Source organism: Drosophila teissieri, chromosome 2L, assembly GCF_016746235.2.
Source record: "Drosophila teissieri strain GT53w chromosome 2L, Prin_Dtei_1.1, whole genome shotgun sequence".
In the NCBI taxonomy this organism is placed as follows: Eukaryota; Metazoa; Arthropoda; class Insecta; order Diptera; family Drosophilidae; genus Drosophila; species Drosophila teissieri.
The window spans coordinates 17,295,582-17,315,313 of record NC_053029.1 but is presented as its reverse complement, the minus strand read 5'-3'; the positions used below and the strand labels follow the sequence as shown (position 1 = coordinate 17,315,313).

General features: G+C 40.6%; 1 protein-coding gene and 1 long non-coding RNA gene across 3 annotated transcripts; both read right to left on the bottom strand.

Annotated features, from left to right (window-relative positions):
* Window positions 1-1,979: 1,979 nt before the first annotated feature.
* LOC122626653 lies at window positions 1,980-2,625 on the bottom strand. Its single transcript, XR_006326722.1, has 3 exons — window positions 2,340-2,625; window positions 2,191-2,275; window positions 1,980-2,119 (listed from the first exon to the last, which is right to left on the bottom strand). It is a non-coding gene; the product is annotated as an uncharacterized LOC122626653 (long non-coding RNA).
* A 1,087-nt stretch (window positions 2,626-3,712) lies between these two features.
* Window positions 3,713-5,511, bottom strand: LOC122626167. Of its 2 annotated transcripts, none has more exons than XM_043806321.1 (5): window positions 5,360-5,511; window positions 5,202-5,306; window positions 4,754-5,152; window positions 4,102-4,433; window positions 3,713-4,042 (listed from the first exon to the last, which is right to left on the bottom strand). In XM_043806321.1, exons 1-5 carry the CDS (start codon window positions 5,392-5,394, stop codon window positions 3,789-3,791), a joined length of 1,125 nt encoding a protein of 374 aa, XP_043662256.1. In that variant the 5' UTR covers window positions 5,395-5,511; the 3' UTR covers window positions 3,713-3,788. The 2 variants fall into 2 exon arrangements, with proteins under 2 accessions (XP_043662256.1, XP_043662257.1); XM_043806322.1 differs by having other exon boundaries at window positions 4,754-5,143.
* Window positions 5,512-19,732: the final 14,221 nt, after the last annotated feature.

Sequence of the window (19,732 nt, the reverse complement as noted above, 5' to 3'; positions counted from 1 at the left end):
CATGTCGATAGAAGTTGACAAACTTGCGCAGCCTGGGAGTCTCTAGAATCTGCATGCTTAACTTTCCAGCTTTTATAGTTCCTCAGATCTAGAAATTTATATGGACACGTGAACAGTCTGACGGACGGACAGATGAACGGATAGACAGACTCTTTGAGTAAAAGGTATACAAATTAATAAGCTGACCACTGTGGCGTGGACATCGTACCACACACAATCAATAAGATAGATTTTTAGAAATAAATTTAAATTTTTAAATTATACAACTAAACATGTTTGTGTAGCTTGGGTATAAAGGTTTCACTTATGTTATTACCTGCAGAAGTAAGTATGTTAAATAATTTCCCCATATTTTAACAGTGTTGGGACAAGCCACCGTTTATTTCCTCGAATTCGTCATGCGAACATATATTCCTAACATTACAAATTTTATTCGATATGTGTAGAACATATATATAAAATATTTTTAAATGAATTAAAATAAAAATAAATATTTATGTTCCTTTAAATGAAAAACAAGTAAACCAATTTCAAAACCTTTCCGACCGTTAAATATTACTGGGCTCTCTCTCTCCGAAGTCCTTCGTTAAGTTGAGAGAACAGGTCCTGCCAAAGAGCGATAGAGAGGGAGAACGCAAAAAGCCGAGTCGCCACGAAGGCATTTCCTTTCTGGGGCGATGCTGGCGACGATGACGAGAAAAATCAGCAGTTTCATTGATAACGCGCACCGAATTGGATCTCAGGCAAACGCCGGCCAGCTGCACTGCCAAAAAATTCGTTAACGGGGCTGCAAATTCGTAGGCAAAGAAATTAAAAGTTGCATCTGTTTTAATTCGCTATATCGTAATTTGGTAATAAGTAATGCTGACACTCTGCCAAGGTCTAGTTTCTCGAACCGATGCTCGGTTCATTGATTCTCGTTCGCTTTCTCGCAGCGCGTGTGTTTAATTATATAGCTCCATGCGGATTACTGTGCCAATGGCAAAAGCAACAACGAAACCAGCAAATTAATTTAATCGTGTGCAATCTGCATGTGGGTACCAATTTGAGTTTACCCTCAAATTAGTGCGATAATGATATAGACAGAAAGACAACTGAAATCGAATAAAGTTGACAAAATGCCGGCAATTCAAAATGATAGATAAGTGAGTAAAGCATCCCAATTCTGAGGTTTTGATAACTGTAGTATTTTTGTACATTGAAATCTTTAAAGAGATCTCCTGCTTTACTGCGTTTCAATTAAGTTCACATTTAAAATTAATCAAATGGAGAGCACCCACAAAATGGCCACTAATTAGTTTGGCCTGCTTTGGCCATTGGCCCCTTAGGATTGCCCATGACCCTCGCATGGCAAAACATTTAAAATTTTAAAATCCAGCCATTTATTTTGGTCAAACATAAATACAAGCAGGCAAAGTAAGGCAATCGACCCAATTAAATTTCAGGCAAGGAGGGCGAGCCGCGTCATATTTTTGTTTTCTGCGTATTTTATTCTAAGCGCCGACATTTTTATTCCAATCTTTTCAGCATTTTTTCGACCCCTGTAGATTCATCTAAATACGCAGGGTGTGCTGCTAACACCTCCCACCCATGTTTTGTTGTTTTCCAGCTCGGAGCGACGTTCTTGGTCGATTCTGGGGCCTTGTACAGTGGTCGACTGTCGTCCAGTTGGCGTCACATAAATTTATATGTACCAGTATTCCAGCCAGCTTCCCGCCTCGAGGGGCTGACAGTGACTTAATGAGCTGCGGAAGTTAATGTGCAACTTGGCTCAGACTCGTTTCCATTTTTGTTGGCAGATTTATTTGCATATTTGGGTTAATTCGGCTCCTATTTTTTTCGCCGCCCATTTTTAGCTTGTTTTCAGTTCACACTGTTTTTCTGACCCACTTTTGGCCTAATTAACTATTACCATTCTTTATAAAGATTTCTATTTAATATTTGTATTTATTATTTGTCCCCAGAATAAATACATTTGCTTTAAGTTTAAAAGGTACATTTATTTTTATATTATTTAGTATAGCATATATATATCCATATATGTATATGCCCCTCCTGCTTTTCATTCATTGGTATTGGTAATCATGAGTTACGTGTCCAGAGAGCTCCAAGTGTTGATCTGATTTCAGTAAGGGAAAGGAATAATTTTAATTAGCAGTTTGCATACGCAGATCATTAAAATAATCTCACCAGTATTATAGATAATAGTGTTTAAGTCTTATTTCCGCTTATGTAAGTTCGTCCAGGAAGTATAAATTAATGTAAGTGTAAATCACTGCAAAAAAATGCTTCTGTAAGGCACGAAATGTTTAATATTGAACAATATAACAAATACTTACTGTAGAGTATCCTCAGGAGAAAAGAAAAGAGTCGAGTCGTCTGTACGTGTTTCAAGGCATTCATGTGCTCTGTGTGTTTCTGAGTTGGTGTTTACGATATATTACGACTTTTCAGGTGGAAAGAATATCACTTTGTGCTTAAGAATAATTTTAAAAAAAGAAACTTTGTTCTTAAAACTAGTCGAAAATTTTAAATTTCGTAAGGCAACCGAAAATCACTTAGAATTTGGAGTTCATTCCCGAAGGTGTTGCTAGTTTGAACCTCGGGAATCAACTGAATTGTATAGTCCCCGTTCCTAGTTAGGTAGGGAAATTCGATTGACAGAAAAAGTCTCAGCACATGTGATTACATTTTTTTCAACAAGATTTGACTGAGCTGTGCATAGACTTTCATTGCCTACTGAGAATACTGAAAGTGAAATGTATCAAAACTTCTGACTTTTGTGCCATCACAATGGACAACCCACGCGGTACGCAACACGAAAATACGAGTAATGTGTAAATACATATAATTAATAGAAAGGGCGTTTCTCGTATAAACACGCTTACCGCTCTTCAGCCAATTTTCTTTTATTACTAATGTATTTCTTTTAATGGGGCGAGAGGGGGAAATCTTTAATGAAGGCTCAATAGATCGCCTGAAAATCTTTTGGGAAAAATATACTGCACGACACTGGCATTGCTCAAAGTCTGGGGGCCCTCCACGCTAGTTCCCTATTTGTATGCTTAAGTTCATTAGAGTCGGTTGGCAAATATTTACCAGAGTTCGCAATTTTTGCTTGGCTTTTTGCTACGCTTTTTCTTCTGGCTGCAAGCAGCAAACATCATTAAATTTAATTTGCTGCCAATATTGAACTTATGCTTGTGTGTGCGGAATAAACAAAAAGGAAAAGGGCCGCAGAGGAAAGTCAGGTCTACAAAGATTTAGTCTAAATTAAAATGCTATAGTCGACTATCAGATACCCGTTACTTCGCTATTGGGATGCAAACGGAAAAAATCAACATTCTTTTGGCATATCGATAGAAATTAGCCAAAAATAATAAAATGAAAACATTTCATTTGTGGTAGAAAGAGTGGGAGTAGTTCCTGAGATCATAAAGACGGACTGACATGGCCAGATCGACTCGGCTTTTGATTCTGATCAAGGGTATATATACTTTATAGGGTTGGGAACGCTTCCTTCTACTTGTTACATACTTTTTAACGAAACCCTTTTACTTAACGAGTAAAAGGTATATATTAATTATAAGTATAAGACAGAGTAAAGTTACAATGCAAAAAGTATAGCTATAGTCAAGTTGCATTGGAAAAATGTTCAGCAGCATATCATTTTTGGCTTGTAAATTAACATTGATAAGTAAAACAACATATATATATCATAAAGGTTCATTTATTACGGAATAATCGAAAGGTTTACAAAGATAAAGTACACAAAGATTACAAACTCCTTAAGAATCATTAAGAGAATTTATAAGGTAAGATATGTCATTGTTCGTTGGACAAACACATGGCTCCAGTTCACCGAAAATTGATTCCAGTGTTTTCTGAGCACTTTCCAGGACGACGGACATCTCAGTAGCTTTGAACAATCTGATGGGAAGAATTCGATCCCCATCTGAATAATGCCAGTTTTTCATGTCAAGATAAACCCGTTTCATAAAACCCTTTTTCTTGTTGTCCCTCTTTATCAACATATTTAAACCTGTATATTAAAAAAATGAAAGTCATTTAAGCCTCGTTCAAATTGCAACACAAACTCACGATTTTCTTCTGCAAGGTTGGCCATTTTTTGTTCAAACTTAGCCGTGATTGTCATGCCTATTTTCCTACGACCGGACAGAAATGTGTGAATGAATTCAAAATGATCTGGATCTCTCGTATTCAAGGACATGGTGGAATACTGTCGGGCACCACAAAATCCGCGATCATTAAAGCCGGGATATGGTATATCCGTGAAATGTAAAGTGGCCTTAAACGCTTTTCTGCCCTGTGCCACTACTGACAATGTTTTGCTCATTTTGTAGCAAGCTTGGGCATTATAATATCGAAAGCCAAATGTTGACATCAGCTCCTCCAACGTTTTCAGGCAAGTGCTAGAAAAATGTATAGGATCAGAAAATTAATTGATATTCATATAATTACAAAATTAAGTAGTTAAGCAGTTAATTCACAACTAGGGAATAATGAGAATTTATTAAATTAAAGTACTTTCTATTAAAATAACTATTCGGTCACTGTGATCGGCCGTCAGCGTAGAGTCTGTGAGCACCGAGCACAATACTGCTTAGGAATTATTTAGATTAAATCAAAATGATCTATTTACATATGTAGGAAAAACAAATAGTCGGATAGATAAGTGCATCCGTGTGCAGTGCATCTTCTAACCTATAAAACCGAATGACGAAGCACTTACCCCGAGTCTCGTATGGTGTAAACGCCAGGCAGCATATCGGAATCCTTGGTCGAGTGCAAGTACTTGACCAAAGTGTGAATGAGGTCCTTTGCCAACGTATTCTGCACGCTCTTGAGCATGGTAAGGTCATAGATGTGTTTTCGCGACCACCAGCCCCGATAGAGGGTCTGAATCAGGATGGCAGACGTCTCGTAATGGGCCAAACAAGCCGACTGCAAGACGGATTCGGCAACATAGAGTAAATTTCTCTGAGCCTCGAAACGGCGCCACCATTTTTGAATAATTATCGCAGACTTCTTCAGTTTTCTCAAGTGATCGCGAACTAGCCATCCGTGAAAATAGCGCTGAATTGTTCGAGCCGCCTTGAACTGCTTGTAGTCCAAAAGAACACTTTGTACTCTATTAAAACTTATTTTATAGCGAATTTAATTCTACATCAATTACGTACCTCGTTAAGTTGGAGGATAAGCTAAAGCATTTCTTATACAGGAACTCTTCATCTAGATTTTCGCATTGGTCATCTTCAAAAGTAACTGATGAGTTACTCAATTGTCTTCAAAGAAAAAAAAAATAACAATAAAGTTCGTTTGGTCAAAATATTCTTACATCGAGATGGAGTCATGTGTTGAAGGCCTTGGCATTTTAATATAAAATATAAAAAGCTCTTTCAGAGATAGTGGTACTAGAATGTGTTAGACTCGTCTGTTTGAATGTTACTATGAATCAAAGTCTTTAGACTAGACATAAAGAATTGTTGACAATTAAGTCAAGGCTTATTGTTTGAAAATTAGTTAAGCATTATTATTAAGCAACATTTAACAAAAAGCAGAGGGACATTTGTTCTTAACCCACTTACTTACTGTCTCTGTAGTGGGATGTGGTACCCACTCTGTAAAAATTGGATAAAAATGCGGAATTTTCTGTTTAATCTAAGATTCTGTGTTCGAAATTTGGCTATCAGTTTATTGTGAAGAAAAGTATATTAGACTTGTTTGTAACGAGAGCCCCTCGCCCTTGCTACGAGAATAGTTGTAGCGTTGTATATTTATAGGTGTTGATAAGGCAAAAGTCGTTAAAGACGTAAAATGTTTGGTATTTAGACCCGTTACTGCTACAGTAAGAGGATATACTACATATATTCTTTGAAAGTATGTAGTGGTTTCAAATAGACAATGCTCGTATAGTAAGTGTAGTATAGTTCAAGTATCAGATAGAGCCGGTTCCGTTCTAGGATTACTAGACAAGTCGATTTGGTCATGTCCGTCTAGCAACACCTGGTTCACCTAACACTTAAAAACCTTTCCTAGATCTAGCCGAAACTTTGGATTTAGTATGTGAACTAAGGAAACCCAGAACTCGGAGTTAGGTTCCAGGTAGAAATTTGGCAGAACAAATCAGGCCGCATGATGAATACCCCTTAGAAGTACTGTAAAAGGTATACTAGGTACGTTGAAAGGTATGTATCAGGTGGAACGTCGCCGTTTTTGTGTGAGGTGAACAGAATCGTTGTACCTTATTCTGTTTCCTTTGCCGTTGCCGTCAACACAACAGAATACTGTCAGTTTAATTCATTTTTAATGCTGAGCCGACTTACTCGATATTCTCTTGAAAGCGCAACTTTGCCACTCAATGCAATCATTTGCCAATGCACTCGAGGGCCGCGCCGAAAAAGGCGGAAATCAAAAGTTAAAATAAACTTCGTTGTCCTTGCCGTTATTGTTGCTGTCCTTTTCTGGGGAGCTCCTTATAAAGTTCCAGGATATCCCGTTGTTGTCTTCGGTGCTCATTTTTCGTTCTTATGCGGCGCGCGTTCCCCTTCCAGCCCTACTTATTCTCCTTTCGTGCCGCTCCTTCTCTCTTGTTTAATGTTTCATTTATTTGTTCTCTCTTACCGAGGCACGAAAAAGGACTCGAGGAGTGGATGTTGATGGAGCCAGGAGCCAGGAGCCAGGACTACTGGGTATTGCATTGTACTGGGGTCCGCTGTTTTCACTATTTGACGCTTGTTTACTCATTTCCGGTTGCCGCTTGCATTGTGTTTCGTCCGGAGGACATTGCCTTGCCTTGTGGGTCCTCTGTCGTCTGCGAGGACTGCTGTACTTTGTAGCCTGCATTACGAAAATGGTTTAACATTGGCTCGGCAACTAGAGCCAGGAAATCCTTTCATATTTAACAAGGCGCACAGCGACACCCGCTAAATGAAATTTATGCCGGAAAATTTGCAAGCAAAAAATGTATTTATATATATTGTTTTGATCTTGTAGGATCGATTGCATATTTGCAACTTGACTAAAGTTTACTGTGCAGCTTAAAAAAGGCGATACATTTTCTTTTGGTTTTCCATAACTAGTCGTTGGATTCTTAAGCAGTAAAAACATTCGTTAGCGGATTGGATAGGATTTCTAATATTGTATCAATATTTTAATTTCTGGTTTGACCTCATAGAACGAAGTAGAATTCACAGCTCCTTCAAATTGAAATTAAAAATAATTCAAAATCAAATCCACCTTGTGTAAAACTCAAGGCTAAACTTGGCAAACAAAACTTTGTCGGTTTGCGCTTCTAATTTGTCCCAAGGCAAAGGCAATCAATCAATATTCATCAAAATGCTATTTAATTTGAATGCAACCGCCTTGCGACTCGACGCCGTCACGTCCTTGTCCTTTATCCTGTAGTTCTGGGGTCTTTTCTTCCTTCGCAGAAGTGCTACCCCGTCAGACAAGGAGGCACGTAACTTTCATTACTCTCCGAACTTGGCGACAACGCAAACTTTGAAGTGGCTGGATCGGAGCTAAAGAGCTGCACCAAACTGACGAACAGCTCTACGATTCAGCTCAAATTTCAATTTATCAGACTGCTCCAGTTCCAGTTCCATCTTTATCATCTGGGCCGGGGCATTCCTAAAATTCGTTGAATGCCGTACTAGAACTAGCTAGACTCGCAATGCTAATTGTACCTGCCGAAAACTGCAAACGGCTTCTCATCGGAGAAAATTCCGCACGCACCTAAATTGGCCAGAAGAAGACTCTTCGTTAACCTGATTTCGCAGAACAAACAGGGGTGGCAAATGTAGAGGTATACATTTTCCTAACTGCATTTGTATGGCTCACACATGTAACGAGGAAATAAAACATCAATTGCTGGCCCTTTTTCGGTAGCATACTTTATTGGTTCATTGATGAGCTAAAAGAAAAAGGGTCAGACGGGTTCTGACTTTCCAATTGCCAGCTGTAAATTTGAAGTTGGCCCAGACAACCCAAATAGGTAGGATTACGTGTTTTGAACACGGGGCGAGCATAAAGTTGCAAGTGGAGGTGGAACAAATTTAATCAATATTCAGGTGAGATAAGTCGAAAGAAATAAAAAGCATGTGTGGCACTTAACATCTTTAATCAGAAAGTGTGGTACAAATTTGAGCTTCTATTATGATTTTGTTCGCTTAACAGCCAAAAATTAAATTCGAGGTAAGGAAATCACAATATAATTATATATTTTCAGGGCTTGGATAAGCAAAACGTTCGAATTTAGTTTTCGCAAGTTCTAAGTTAGGGCTCATTGTTTTAGTAGCATGTGTTTGAAATTATATGGTCTCTCACAGCAATGTAGTATTTTTTTGACTGCACAGACGCACTTGCAAAGTGGGGGAACCAATATTCTTTAAGCCCAAACAGAATGTCCTAGCTTTGGAAGTTAAGACCACTTACTGCACGCCAAAAGCAGTTTACATGCGTATGTATTACAGTGCCAGCTAGCTGTGTGGATGTAAATATATACATACATATGTGGTGTGGCGCAGTACAGTGGTTCATAAATACGCTCGCACATAGAGCCACTTATATGTACATGTACACAACAAGGACAACGACACATGTTTTGGGTTTTTGGCCTCGGAGCCTGCTTGAAGGCATCATTCAGAATCCGTGCTCTTGTATGCGGTGTTAATAATGCCATTGATGTGTGTTGAGGACAGCTTCAGACTACGACAAGCCAAGTACATGGGCAACCGAAAGCAACCGAAAGCAACCAGTAGTCGTGTTCATTTTTGTTCTCCTCGATCTGACTACTACAGATGCTGCTGAAGTCTGCAAAAATGTTGGCAAATGTAAACGGAATTTCTGAGCAAACAGAGTGCCGGAAGCCGTTGGCCAAAACTTGAGCTAAGTGCACTAGATGGTGATTATAGAAATTAATTTGTACCTTCCCCTAGATTAATATGTTTTTCTTACCATTTTATTCCATTACGGGAAATGCTCACTCTTTTTAAGTGTTAGTGCAGCCTACCCATATAGATTAAATACTTTTTTAATATATCAGATAATTGCATCACAACTTTATGCATTAAAAAATCAATCGGTATAATAAATTGACGTCTGACCTTAAAATTTAAGGTTAGACTTGCAAAATTCGTACAAAGCTGGTTTAGTCATTAAATGAAATAGGATCCCTCAACTATTCGCATATAAACAAATACGCCGCGTTGACCAATTTTTTTATGGGAAGCAGGCGGTCAGTCCCAGTTGGTCAGGTGGGCAGTTGGCTTTAATGGTCTGTGGCTACTTTGCAAGGCTTTGCCTCGGAAACTGGGCCACGAAGGAAAGTAAGTCTATTAACGGCAATGACAAAGCACGCGAAAAGCTAATAGAGATACGGCCCAGAAGAAGGAAAATAAGCCGAAAGTGGGGTTGTTAAGTAGTTTGGCAAGTCTATAAAAATGTATTAACTGCCGTCGAGAAGGGCAGGCGAAAATAAAGTCATAAAGCCAAGTGGTAAGTGCGGAATGGATGGAAGGAAAGCGAGGTGTGGTCCCAGACACAATGGCCGTAATATGATAATCATTGCGTAGGTCCACACGCTCCTTGCTTTGCTTTTGGGGGCGTGTGAAAAGTGGGTAAATGATGCAAAGCAAACGGGAACGATACCGCGCCTAGGCCAACGGCAAATCCATTAAACCCTTATGATGCATGAGTACAAATAAACTGAGTGAAAGCCGACAGACAATGTAGGGGTCGTAAGCAAAAACAAAGAAAGGCGCAGAAAATCGTTGGGGAGCCAAAACATCTGGGCGCAAAAAGAGGGCGTGTCAAAACATATGCGAAAAAAGAGCAGTAACCACAAACCGAAGCGGTAACGGCACGGCACGGCGAAAGTGGGAGAAAGCCGGAGAAAGCAGGAGAAAGGTTCTCGGTGAGACAGCCCGCAAAGTGAGCAAACACTCGAGTGAAGTGGTTAGCTGGTTAAAAAGCTTCTCATCTGAGTGGGTGACAGTGCGAATGCGAGCGCCGCCGGGCCAAAGCTCAGTCAAGTGCAATGGCAAATAGGCCCAGATGCTCTTCGTCCTTGGCTGAAATTATAAACAGATGCTGGAAAGCAGATTAGTTTGATCACGTCGAAACAAGTGTGTAAGTGGGCCAATTGGCTTGCATAAGGCTGAACCATGCGAGCTATATGCAAACGCACTGCCTTACATTAAATACATCTAATTCGGAAAAAAGTATACATCTCCCTATTACGTCACAAACCTCAAAATGTTTCTTCTATTAAAAAAAATACATAAAATGTTACCATTCTTCTTTTTTATCTATTTCGATATTAAATTAAAATCTGTCCCAGAAGACAAATAATAAATAAAGTTTGCAAGGCACACAAAAACATATCTAAACATAAACCTAAAATGCTGCATCCGTAAAATAAAAAAAATTAAATACTTGTTTTTCTATTTTATTTAAATTGATTTGAGGCACGAATAATTAATTAATTTACCTAACCGTTTCTATGAAAAATAATATGTTATTTCCAGTTGATCGGTCTTAAACGTCATATGCTTAACAACAATTAGATTTTAGTTTGGTTTAAGGTGTACATACATCATACATCATTAGGGCAGGTTTAACGTTACCTCCTTTTTTGGTATTACACGCTCAATGTTTTGAAAGAATCTTCCTTCGAATTAATTCACATACCTTTATAGTTTTGCCTTACTACGGGCACCTGTCTGCTGTCTTTCCTTATATCTGGCGAGCACATATAAAGTTTCAATATAAAACCAAAAAAAGGGACAAATGCCCGAATATAGTGGGCTGTTACTGCGGTTCAGATTTCAATAGCCGAGTGCATTTTCAGCATTTTCTACAATGAAAGGGATACCGGAGAAATAACAACAATACAATGTACGATACTTCCGCTTTTTTGCTGCTTCTGTGCAACCAACTGGTTTCTGCACAAATATAACGTATACGCGAGGTGGGTCGGAAAAACAGGAAAACCGGCAGAGGGCCGAGAAGAGATACTTGCATTAGAGTCCTGAGCGGCACCACCGGGTATCTAACTAACAAAGGCAAGGATTTTTTTATTTCTGAAAAATACCAACATACATACATACCCAAAAGCTCGAGGCAAGCGAAGAAAGTTTAAATCAACTTGTGGAAACTTAGACAATTTTATAAACATGCATACGACTCCGAGGACTGTGGCAAGATAAGTCCCCATACATATAGACGTACAGCCGCAGTCGTAGAAGTGGTAGCGAAGGAAACACGGACTTATGTGCACTGAAAATATATACGTATGTAGTTAGCAGGATCTATACAAAATACAAGTAAAGATTTCTGTGGAAATTGTAAACAGTTGTCCCTTGATCAAATGAAAGCTCTTTTGGTTTCCACAGCTGCATCTTAACCTATATTATTTGCCGATGAAAAGAATTTTTTTCTGTGCTACCACATGCACAGGGTATATTGCACATACGAGAAGTACAAATTTAAAAGTAAGCCAAGCCGCATCTCGCGCTATCTGCGGATGCTTTTCCCGCCTTTCACGTTTTTCCTTGGCCAACCCACAGTCACATCTTGTTATTGTTGTACGCTGGTGCTTATGCAAATTCTCGCCCTGTGTGTTGGGGCAGCGCCAAAAGGAAGATACGTGCTTTATATATATTCATGAATGTATGAATATCTTGCCTGTATAAACAGAGTAACTGAATAATAATAACAACAGCCGCCGCCATCGGGCGGCGAGACCCGAAAACTTGAAGGAAATGTCGCCAGCAGAAAAAGTTTTTCACATCAGGTAGCAGGAAATATATGACGAAATAAGTACAACGCTGCTACACCTTTAAACGCTTTAAATTAGGATGAACTGTGGGAATAAATCAGTGTGCATGGGCTTATGCTACACTCGTACGAGCGATGAGTGGAATATCAGACGTGGGTATCAAAAATTCGGAATATTTCATATGGTTTAGGTCAGCAAAACCAGAGAGCAAAAGCTTACGGAGTTTTTAAAAGCTAAGCTGCCTATTGATTAATGTAATGTAATTAAATGTAAAACTATCTTCCAAGGTAAACATGTATTTTTCCGACTAACACGTGTTTGTTTTCCATGCATTTCTTATAAATTGTATGGACATAGAATTTTAATGCTACGCCCTATTTTTAAATTCTTAAAACTGCTGTTTTTTCCAAATGCTTGCCAATATGTCAATGAAAGCGTGTTAGAAGGGATCTAAAAATAGCAGCAAACCAGCCCGAACATATTGTGCTTTTAATTTTCTAACTCACTTGCCACTGGGGAACAGGTCAGGCATCCGTGGGCCATATCCTCGCGCCCCTCCACACTTGCCATTCGGTTGCACGTTGAAGCGTGAAACTTGTGCGCTTGTCACAAAAATGCTGCCCGTCAGCTTTCGTTTTGTTCCTTGCGGTTGACTTTGCAACAATAACAACACGAGCAACAACAAACGGGAATCCTGGTGGGTTTCCTGGGTGGCGAAAATGTCGCCACATAAATTACCAAATAGAGCAAAACCGAGTTGAACGCATTGAGTTGCCGTGGCAACAAACCGATTGCATTTTACTCGATCTCGCCCCACCGCCGACCTTATGTTCGACCTTCTGGCGTCCCGTCGCATCCTCTGCATCCTCTGCTTCCTCTGCATCCTTGGCATTAGCATTTTGACGATGACCACCCACTTCAACCCCATTGTCTGAGTTTTTTCCTCGTTCTCGCTGCGCGTGCTGTTGCCACTTGTCTCATTTCAAGCGCTGTCAAGCTGCAGAAAAGTAAGTGCACAGCGCCATCTTGTGGCGAGCAGTCGCCCCACCCCACTTCCACTTTCGACCGATTCCGCCCACTTCCGCTTCCTCCGGTGGCGACTGCACTACTGAGTGGATTCTACAAGTCCGCACTTGGATATTGCTCTATTTTTTCCATTCCGAAAGTGATTGCTTGTTGCTCTCTCCGCTTTCTCCGGTGAGCTGCTTTTGTTTTCTAATTAATTATGCAGCACTGTGGACTTGCTCTACAAGAGAGAAAACAAGAAGGAAAGGATAATACGAAAGTTGGGATTCCAAAGTATGGGCAAAATTAAATGGTAAATAATTAGTAAACGAATATAACGTATACATTTCACTTAATCTTCATTGGAAAAACTATTAAATAAACTATTCAAATGACGTATGCTATATCTTGCAAAACGTAGTCTTTGTAAGAAGTGGTTTTCGATAATCTTACAAAAATATAGCAATATGTGTCAAAAATAAATACAAAATAAAAAGAACAAACCTATTGTTGGGTCTTCTGTTCTACTGTGTACTTTAAGTTGCCTTCTCGTGGACACGACTTTTTGTTACTTCCGCTTTCTTTTTTTTGTTGTCTGCCATTTTCATAGTTCATTAGTGCGATGGCCCCTCTTCAAGGCTCTTTTTGCTTCTTTTTGCTTCTTGTGACCAGCACTTTTCTCCCTTTGCTGCTTTTCTGTGTCGGGATTTTCCGTAGCATTTAACAGCTGCTGTCAGACATTAGAAAAATATTTTCACTTTGTTTTCATTTTATAATTTCTTCTGCGACGTCTGCCTCTTCTGGCTCTTAACTTGACAGCAGTTGCAGTTTTGCTCTGGCGGCCCGTTTTTTCTAGTGACTTTTTTCGGACGCGGGGCTGGCATTGATTTTCCTGGAAGGCATATAGTTAAAGCCAGGGTGGCTAATGACTTTAAAGTGTACCAAGATAAGCAGCAGGATGGTGGAGCCACTTTCTTCCAAGGCATATGCAGTGAGTTTTCGACAAGGCGAAAGGAGCTCAACGAGCCAAAGAGCGGCGATGACGACGACAACTGAAATTTGTTTCGCCCCCCTACAAAGCAGCTAGAGGTCCCGACTCGAGGTCCTTGCAGCCGCCTCCTTCTGGCGGCTGCTTGCGTAAAATAAACGACAGCTAATAATGCGCACAACGAGCAGCCAGGAGTCGGGACCACGGAGCAGCATGAAAGGCAGGAAGAGCAGGAGTCAAGCAGGCCAATTGGGCCCCCATACACTGAACTTTGATGTGGAAGCAAAGGCATCTTATTCACTTGCATAGTTCCTTGTTTGCGGGCAAAGCTAATGTTCTAGTTTATAGTTCTTAGAAGTTAAATATGAATTACCATTAAGGGAATGAAATGGGGCGACAATTGTGCCTTGGTACAAATGAACAGCTTGTTTGTTTTGGAATGTATTAAAAAATGCCGTAAAATTATGATTACCATTTTGATAGTTCCCTCGTTTTGGGCAGTGTGCAACGGAACTCACTCATTGTTTTTCTTCTTTTTGCCTAACCCCCTTTTTCGGTGAGTGGGCGTGGCAGCAACTTTAATTGGCACATATGACACAAAACCCGGGCGTGACACACTGTTTGCAGGAGCTGGGGCAGTTGGGGTTAAGGGGCCATAGGAACAGGATGGTAAGGACAAAGTTTCTCTCATATGCATAGACACATCTCGAGTGTCGGAAAATCTTTGGCGAGGGGGGCGTTGCTGTAGGGGGCGGCTGAAAATGGCTCCCCGGTTGATCTTTTGGCTGGTAGGCGGCAAACGCGTCCCTATGCAAATGAGCGAGAGTGCGGCTAAGACAATGGGCCAAGCTCAAGAGCTAAGGGTCGCGCAGCTTAAGTTTAATTAGACGCAGGACTTGTGATTTATTTGATTGTCGCCTAGGCAATAGTTTCCGAATGGTTCTTGGTTTAGCCACTTACAGAGCCCACACCATTTAGCCAAAGCTCCGATCCAAAATAGTTTCTAAAGTTTCAATCAATAAATATAAAGTCAAAATTGAGCTAGAGGTGTCGCGCATATTATATTAGAGAAGTGGGCTTTAATAAATTTGGAGAACCCAACTTCTTAAGGAACTTTCGAGACATAAAGAACACATTTAAGTTTACACTTGCACTGAATACAAAAAGGGATATGCTTGAGCTTTCTATCGTTAACCAGCGTTAAATTTAGCAATTGCAATTCAGCTTGTTTTTATCCAACCTGGGTAATAAAGCTTTAGCCAGGAATCATAATGAACAATAGCATCTGTCATTGGAGAGTCCGCCAACCTCAGAGTTACGCAACTTTGTCCAGGTAATTTATCAGGCACATAAAACCAGGAGGAGTTGGGCCGGGTCTCTCTGAAAGAAAGTGAAGGACGCAAAAGTGGGCACAGTTACCTTCTCCAGTCCTTTCTACTGAAAAGAAGAAGTCCTGCCACTGTCTACTCCACAAAACTTGTCACTGGCATTCCGCCGCTGACAGTTGCCGTGCAGTTCTGCTGCCACTGACAGTTGCATTTATTTACCTCCTTTTGGCCAGGACTCTGGGTCAGAGATGAACCCTCCTTTTAGCTCCAGCTGGAGCGGAATACAAGCCACGCATTTCATACGCTGGTAACAGTGAGCTAAATGATAATGGTAATATTAAATGGTTTAACTAAACACCTGAAAGCTTTCAAGCTAAATTAGTACTTAGGTTTTGGAAATTGACTAAAAATTCAATTATCCATAAATATTACATGCCCCACAACTACATACCAATACAGTTTTTTGCATCCAGTTACAAAAATTTGTAATTGGTTGTAAATAATATGAATAAATGGTTGTAGTGTTAATTGGTTTCATATTTCTAATTTGCGAGTCTTCTTTTAAAACAAGCAAAAGCTGAATACAAGACTTGAGTACTTACACATTTTACTTGATATTCAATTTCACAACATAATATCCATTTCTTGCATTAAACAATCTTTAGTTGGGCAGTAATTTAAGTTATTGTACCAATTTACTTGGTTTTTAAACCCTTCTCCTTCTTTATTTAACATATCCCATTTTTGGTCAGGACAACGGAAGAATATTCTAAGTTTGTCCGCTTACAATACAAATTATAAATAACGATTTATCATGAGGTGCAGTGGCTCTTGCATTTGCCAATTGCCCACCTGAATGCGTTCTGAAGTGCCTCTTAATCCTGGCTGTACGGGGTTGCCTTGACCAAGGACAAACTGAACTGGACTTTTTTGACTGGTGGAAACAAATTGCCAACGGCAACGACAGTCTGATTTCACCTTTTGTTGCTTGTTTTTCTCATACATATTTTTATACCTCTTACTCGTGAAGTAACAGGGTAGACTAGACTCATTGAAACGAATGTAAATGGTATAAGGAATCGTTTCCGACCATATAAAGTATATGTATTGTTGACCAGGACCATTAGCCGAGTCGATCTGCCCATGTCCGTTTGTCCGTCCGTCTGTCCGTATGAACGTCGAGTTCTCAGGAACTTTAAAAGCTGGAAAGTTGAGATTAATCATGCAGATTCCAGGGACGTAGACGCAAGACAAGTTTATTGCCAATGTCTAACCATATGCCAGAAAAATGTTGAAATTTCGCATTCGCACTTCCACTAGATGAGCACCAGGTATATAATGGTCGGGTAACTGGACTATAGAGTTTTCTCTTCTTTTTTTGGTCCCAGCCACACATTAGTTGATTCGGCTGTTGCAGCAGTTCCTGCTTCAAATGGATGTACTTCCCGTCTCACTTTAAGGAAACGGGAAATAATATTAAAATTGCACTGCTTACAATAAATGGGATTCAAAACGAACTCCAACGTAAACTCGGCACATTTGCCGCTAATCGCTTCCCCACAGACGCATTAACAATTTATCTTGCCTTATTTTATGCGAAAAGTTTTCGCCAACCGAGTCAGTGTAACCGCATCTTTCACCTTCTGCCGGCGAAATCGAATCCCCGAAAAGAAAAACATTTGAATTGAAAATCGTGCTGAGCAGAGAAGGAAAATGCCAACGACATGCGCATAATTTCAGCACACACAGGCAGCACTTTCCTCAAGGGAAATGCGAGTACGTGAATGCGAGAACATGGCGAAGGGATTGGTTGGGGCCCTCGGATATTGTGTCTGAGAGCCTTAGGCAGACCTTTGGGTCCTTTGATAAGAGAAATGTATATTTGGTCGCTTTAGGTGAAAAAAGTTCGATCTGCGCCCTGTTGTTCTGGTACAAATGGAGCAGAGACTGATGGGAAAGCAGTAAGGGCACCAGTATTTTCTTTTTTCGAATTGCTTTCGAGTTGTCTTATACCCGTTACTAGAAAACTAAAAAGGTACTTGTCTACCAGTTGTTGGAAAGTTCAAATTCTTGATGAGAATCACTAGCACAGTTATGCATCTTTAAATCATTCCGTGCAGAGAAATCCGTAGTGAATTCTAAAAACATCGATATCAGCCATTAACTTTGATGTGCAGAATCTAATTTTAAAGACATTGTGTCAGTGTAGTTGATTTTTTTCAATCCTAATACGATTTTTAAAAAATCCCATGCACAGTTGCTGTGCAATATTTTGCAGCTGCTAGTTGCCACTGACTCGAGTTCAGTCCAATTCATTTCAGTTTGGACCCATCAAAGCCAATAAATTCGTAAATAAAATGTGCCAATAAATGGTTGTCTCCAGCAAAATGGTTGCAAGCAGCAAAACTGAAACTAAAGTTAAATTGAATTAAAATTCAGAGCGCTTAATGTGCCGCAAACATACAGGACCCACTCACATACTCACACACTCACACTCTGACAAACTCTCGCCTAGATCCGCTGGCAGTCTTCACATGTCGCAGATTTTTCAATAAACTAAACAATTTACGAAAATTGAAGTTTATCTCAATTGTGCAGCTGTTGTTGACAACGCTCCATACACTCGACGCTTTGTCGCCGAGGACTCAATTTGGCAATAAACTGGCTCTCAGAGCTCTGGGCCGATTGCCACGCCCTGAACTCCAAACCCAAACCCAAAGCCAAACCCAAACCGATACTATATAGTATATATGAGGCACGATCCGGGTCCTGTGAAGTGGTGCACAAATGCGCTTAGTTGCTTTATTGGTCAAGCTGTTGTGCGTGGATAAAACCCTTTTAGTGCACAATTGCTATAAATTCGCTTGGCCCATTATATTGCTCGTTGGGTGTGGCTTTCAGGGATGGGGAACTCGGAATTGGAAACGGGGAGACCGGGACTGGAAATGGCGAGATGGGAACTGCGAACCCTGCTATTGTCGTGAGGGGAGTGGAGCAGCAGAGTCCAAGTCGATGATTTCGATTGACGGAAGAGCTTATTTTAATCTCATTTGACAGCCACGAGCAAAGGAACCCGAATAAAGGAAACTACTCTGGAGCCAACAGCTGTTGTGGGACGGGTCATTTGATAAACGGACATTGGGCCAGAGTCAAAGGGTTAGAATGGCCTGTGGAATGGAATGGCTGCCTCTCCTAATATAATTTGCCATGATTAAGTTGGAAAATTTGCATGGACCGGCCTGACACATTTTGATGACCCAAGCATTTGCTGGCACTCGGCAGTTTAGTGTTAGTTTATGGTCCAATCGGGTCGTCGGCGGGTTCATCTTCATCTCGGTCACTCGCGCACATGTCCTGGATATACCCATAATTAAGATTAAGGTTAAGGCCTTTAATTTGAATTCTTTTGTGTCTTCGCCTAATGGACAGTTGGGCAGCAAAATACTCAAGTGAATGGAAACTGAAAGTCCTTGCCAAGTTTGTGGCCCAACTTGCTGTGGTAAGTGCCATTTAATTGGATGATTACTGCAAATTGTTTAGCCATGTGGAGAGTAATCATAAAATTATCATGGCCTCCAAGACACTTTATGAGTAGAAGCTTATCATTGGATGGACAGCAGCAAATTTAAGTTTGTGTAAAGGGGTAGGGATAAGCATGCGATTACTATATGAACAATTAACTACATGAATGGCTTACGAAGAGTATGGAATCGGATGAGTCCTATAAGGGGACTAGAAAGGAATCGGGCTTCGATCCGTGATTTGATGATTCAATACAGGGCAGAAAGGAAATCCGGTAAACTTTCCATTTTTTCTAGCTGGGCAGCTTAATTGCATTCGTGTGTCGGAAGAGCCAGCGCCAGGAAAAATGGGAAGAAAGGCAAATAAACCGTTGAAGACGACAAGAGGAGAAGGAGCTGGAAAATTCATTACAGAAGGGCGCCTCGACTTAGTGGTAACTGTACGTAAGGCAGGCGTCTTAGCCAACTGGGCTCTAGCCAAGCCAATCCACTTCAGCACCTCGGGCTTGTGTTGCGGTTTGGCGCTGGTTAATTTTGCAGTGAAAATTGCTTTGGTATTTACAGTGCACTTGGCCAAAGGCGCATTACGCGCATGCCTCAAGGTCCTCTGGGGAGAGTCCTGTTCTGAGGGCTCTGAAGCTGCTGCTCGGCTCGATTCCCAGGATGTTTGCTCTATGCCATTTTCCCCAATCTGCCCCTCTTCCCTGCAATCGACAGCTGTTAAACATTTTCACATGCAGTCTGCAGCCTTGATGCTTGATTGTATTTGCCCTCTCGCCCTGTCCGACTTCCAACTGAGCCATTCACTCAGTCAGTCATCTGCACGAACTAATCAAGACAGCCACTTAATGCCACAAAGTATGCTACTCGAATTTGTGTAACCGACTTATCTTTAAACTAATTTGTTTCCTAGCCCGGATGGCTTCCTTCTCTCGCAGGACTTATCAACCCAGGGCTGGTGTTGGAGTTTCTTTATGGCTGGGGGGGCATTACATTTTCAGCCACGAAGCGACCATAAAACAATGCCGCATAAAAAAGTGACCCCTACTTTTTGCCATCCCCATCGCTCAACACGCGAAAGTACTCA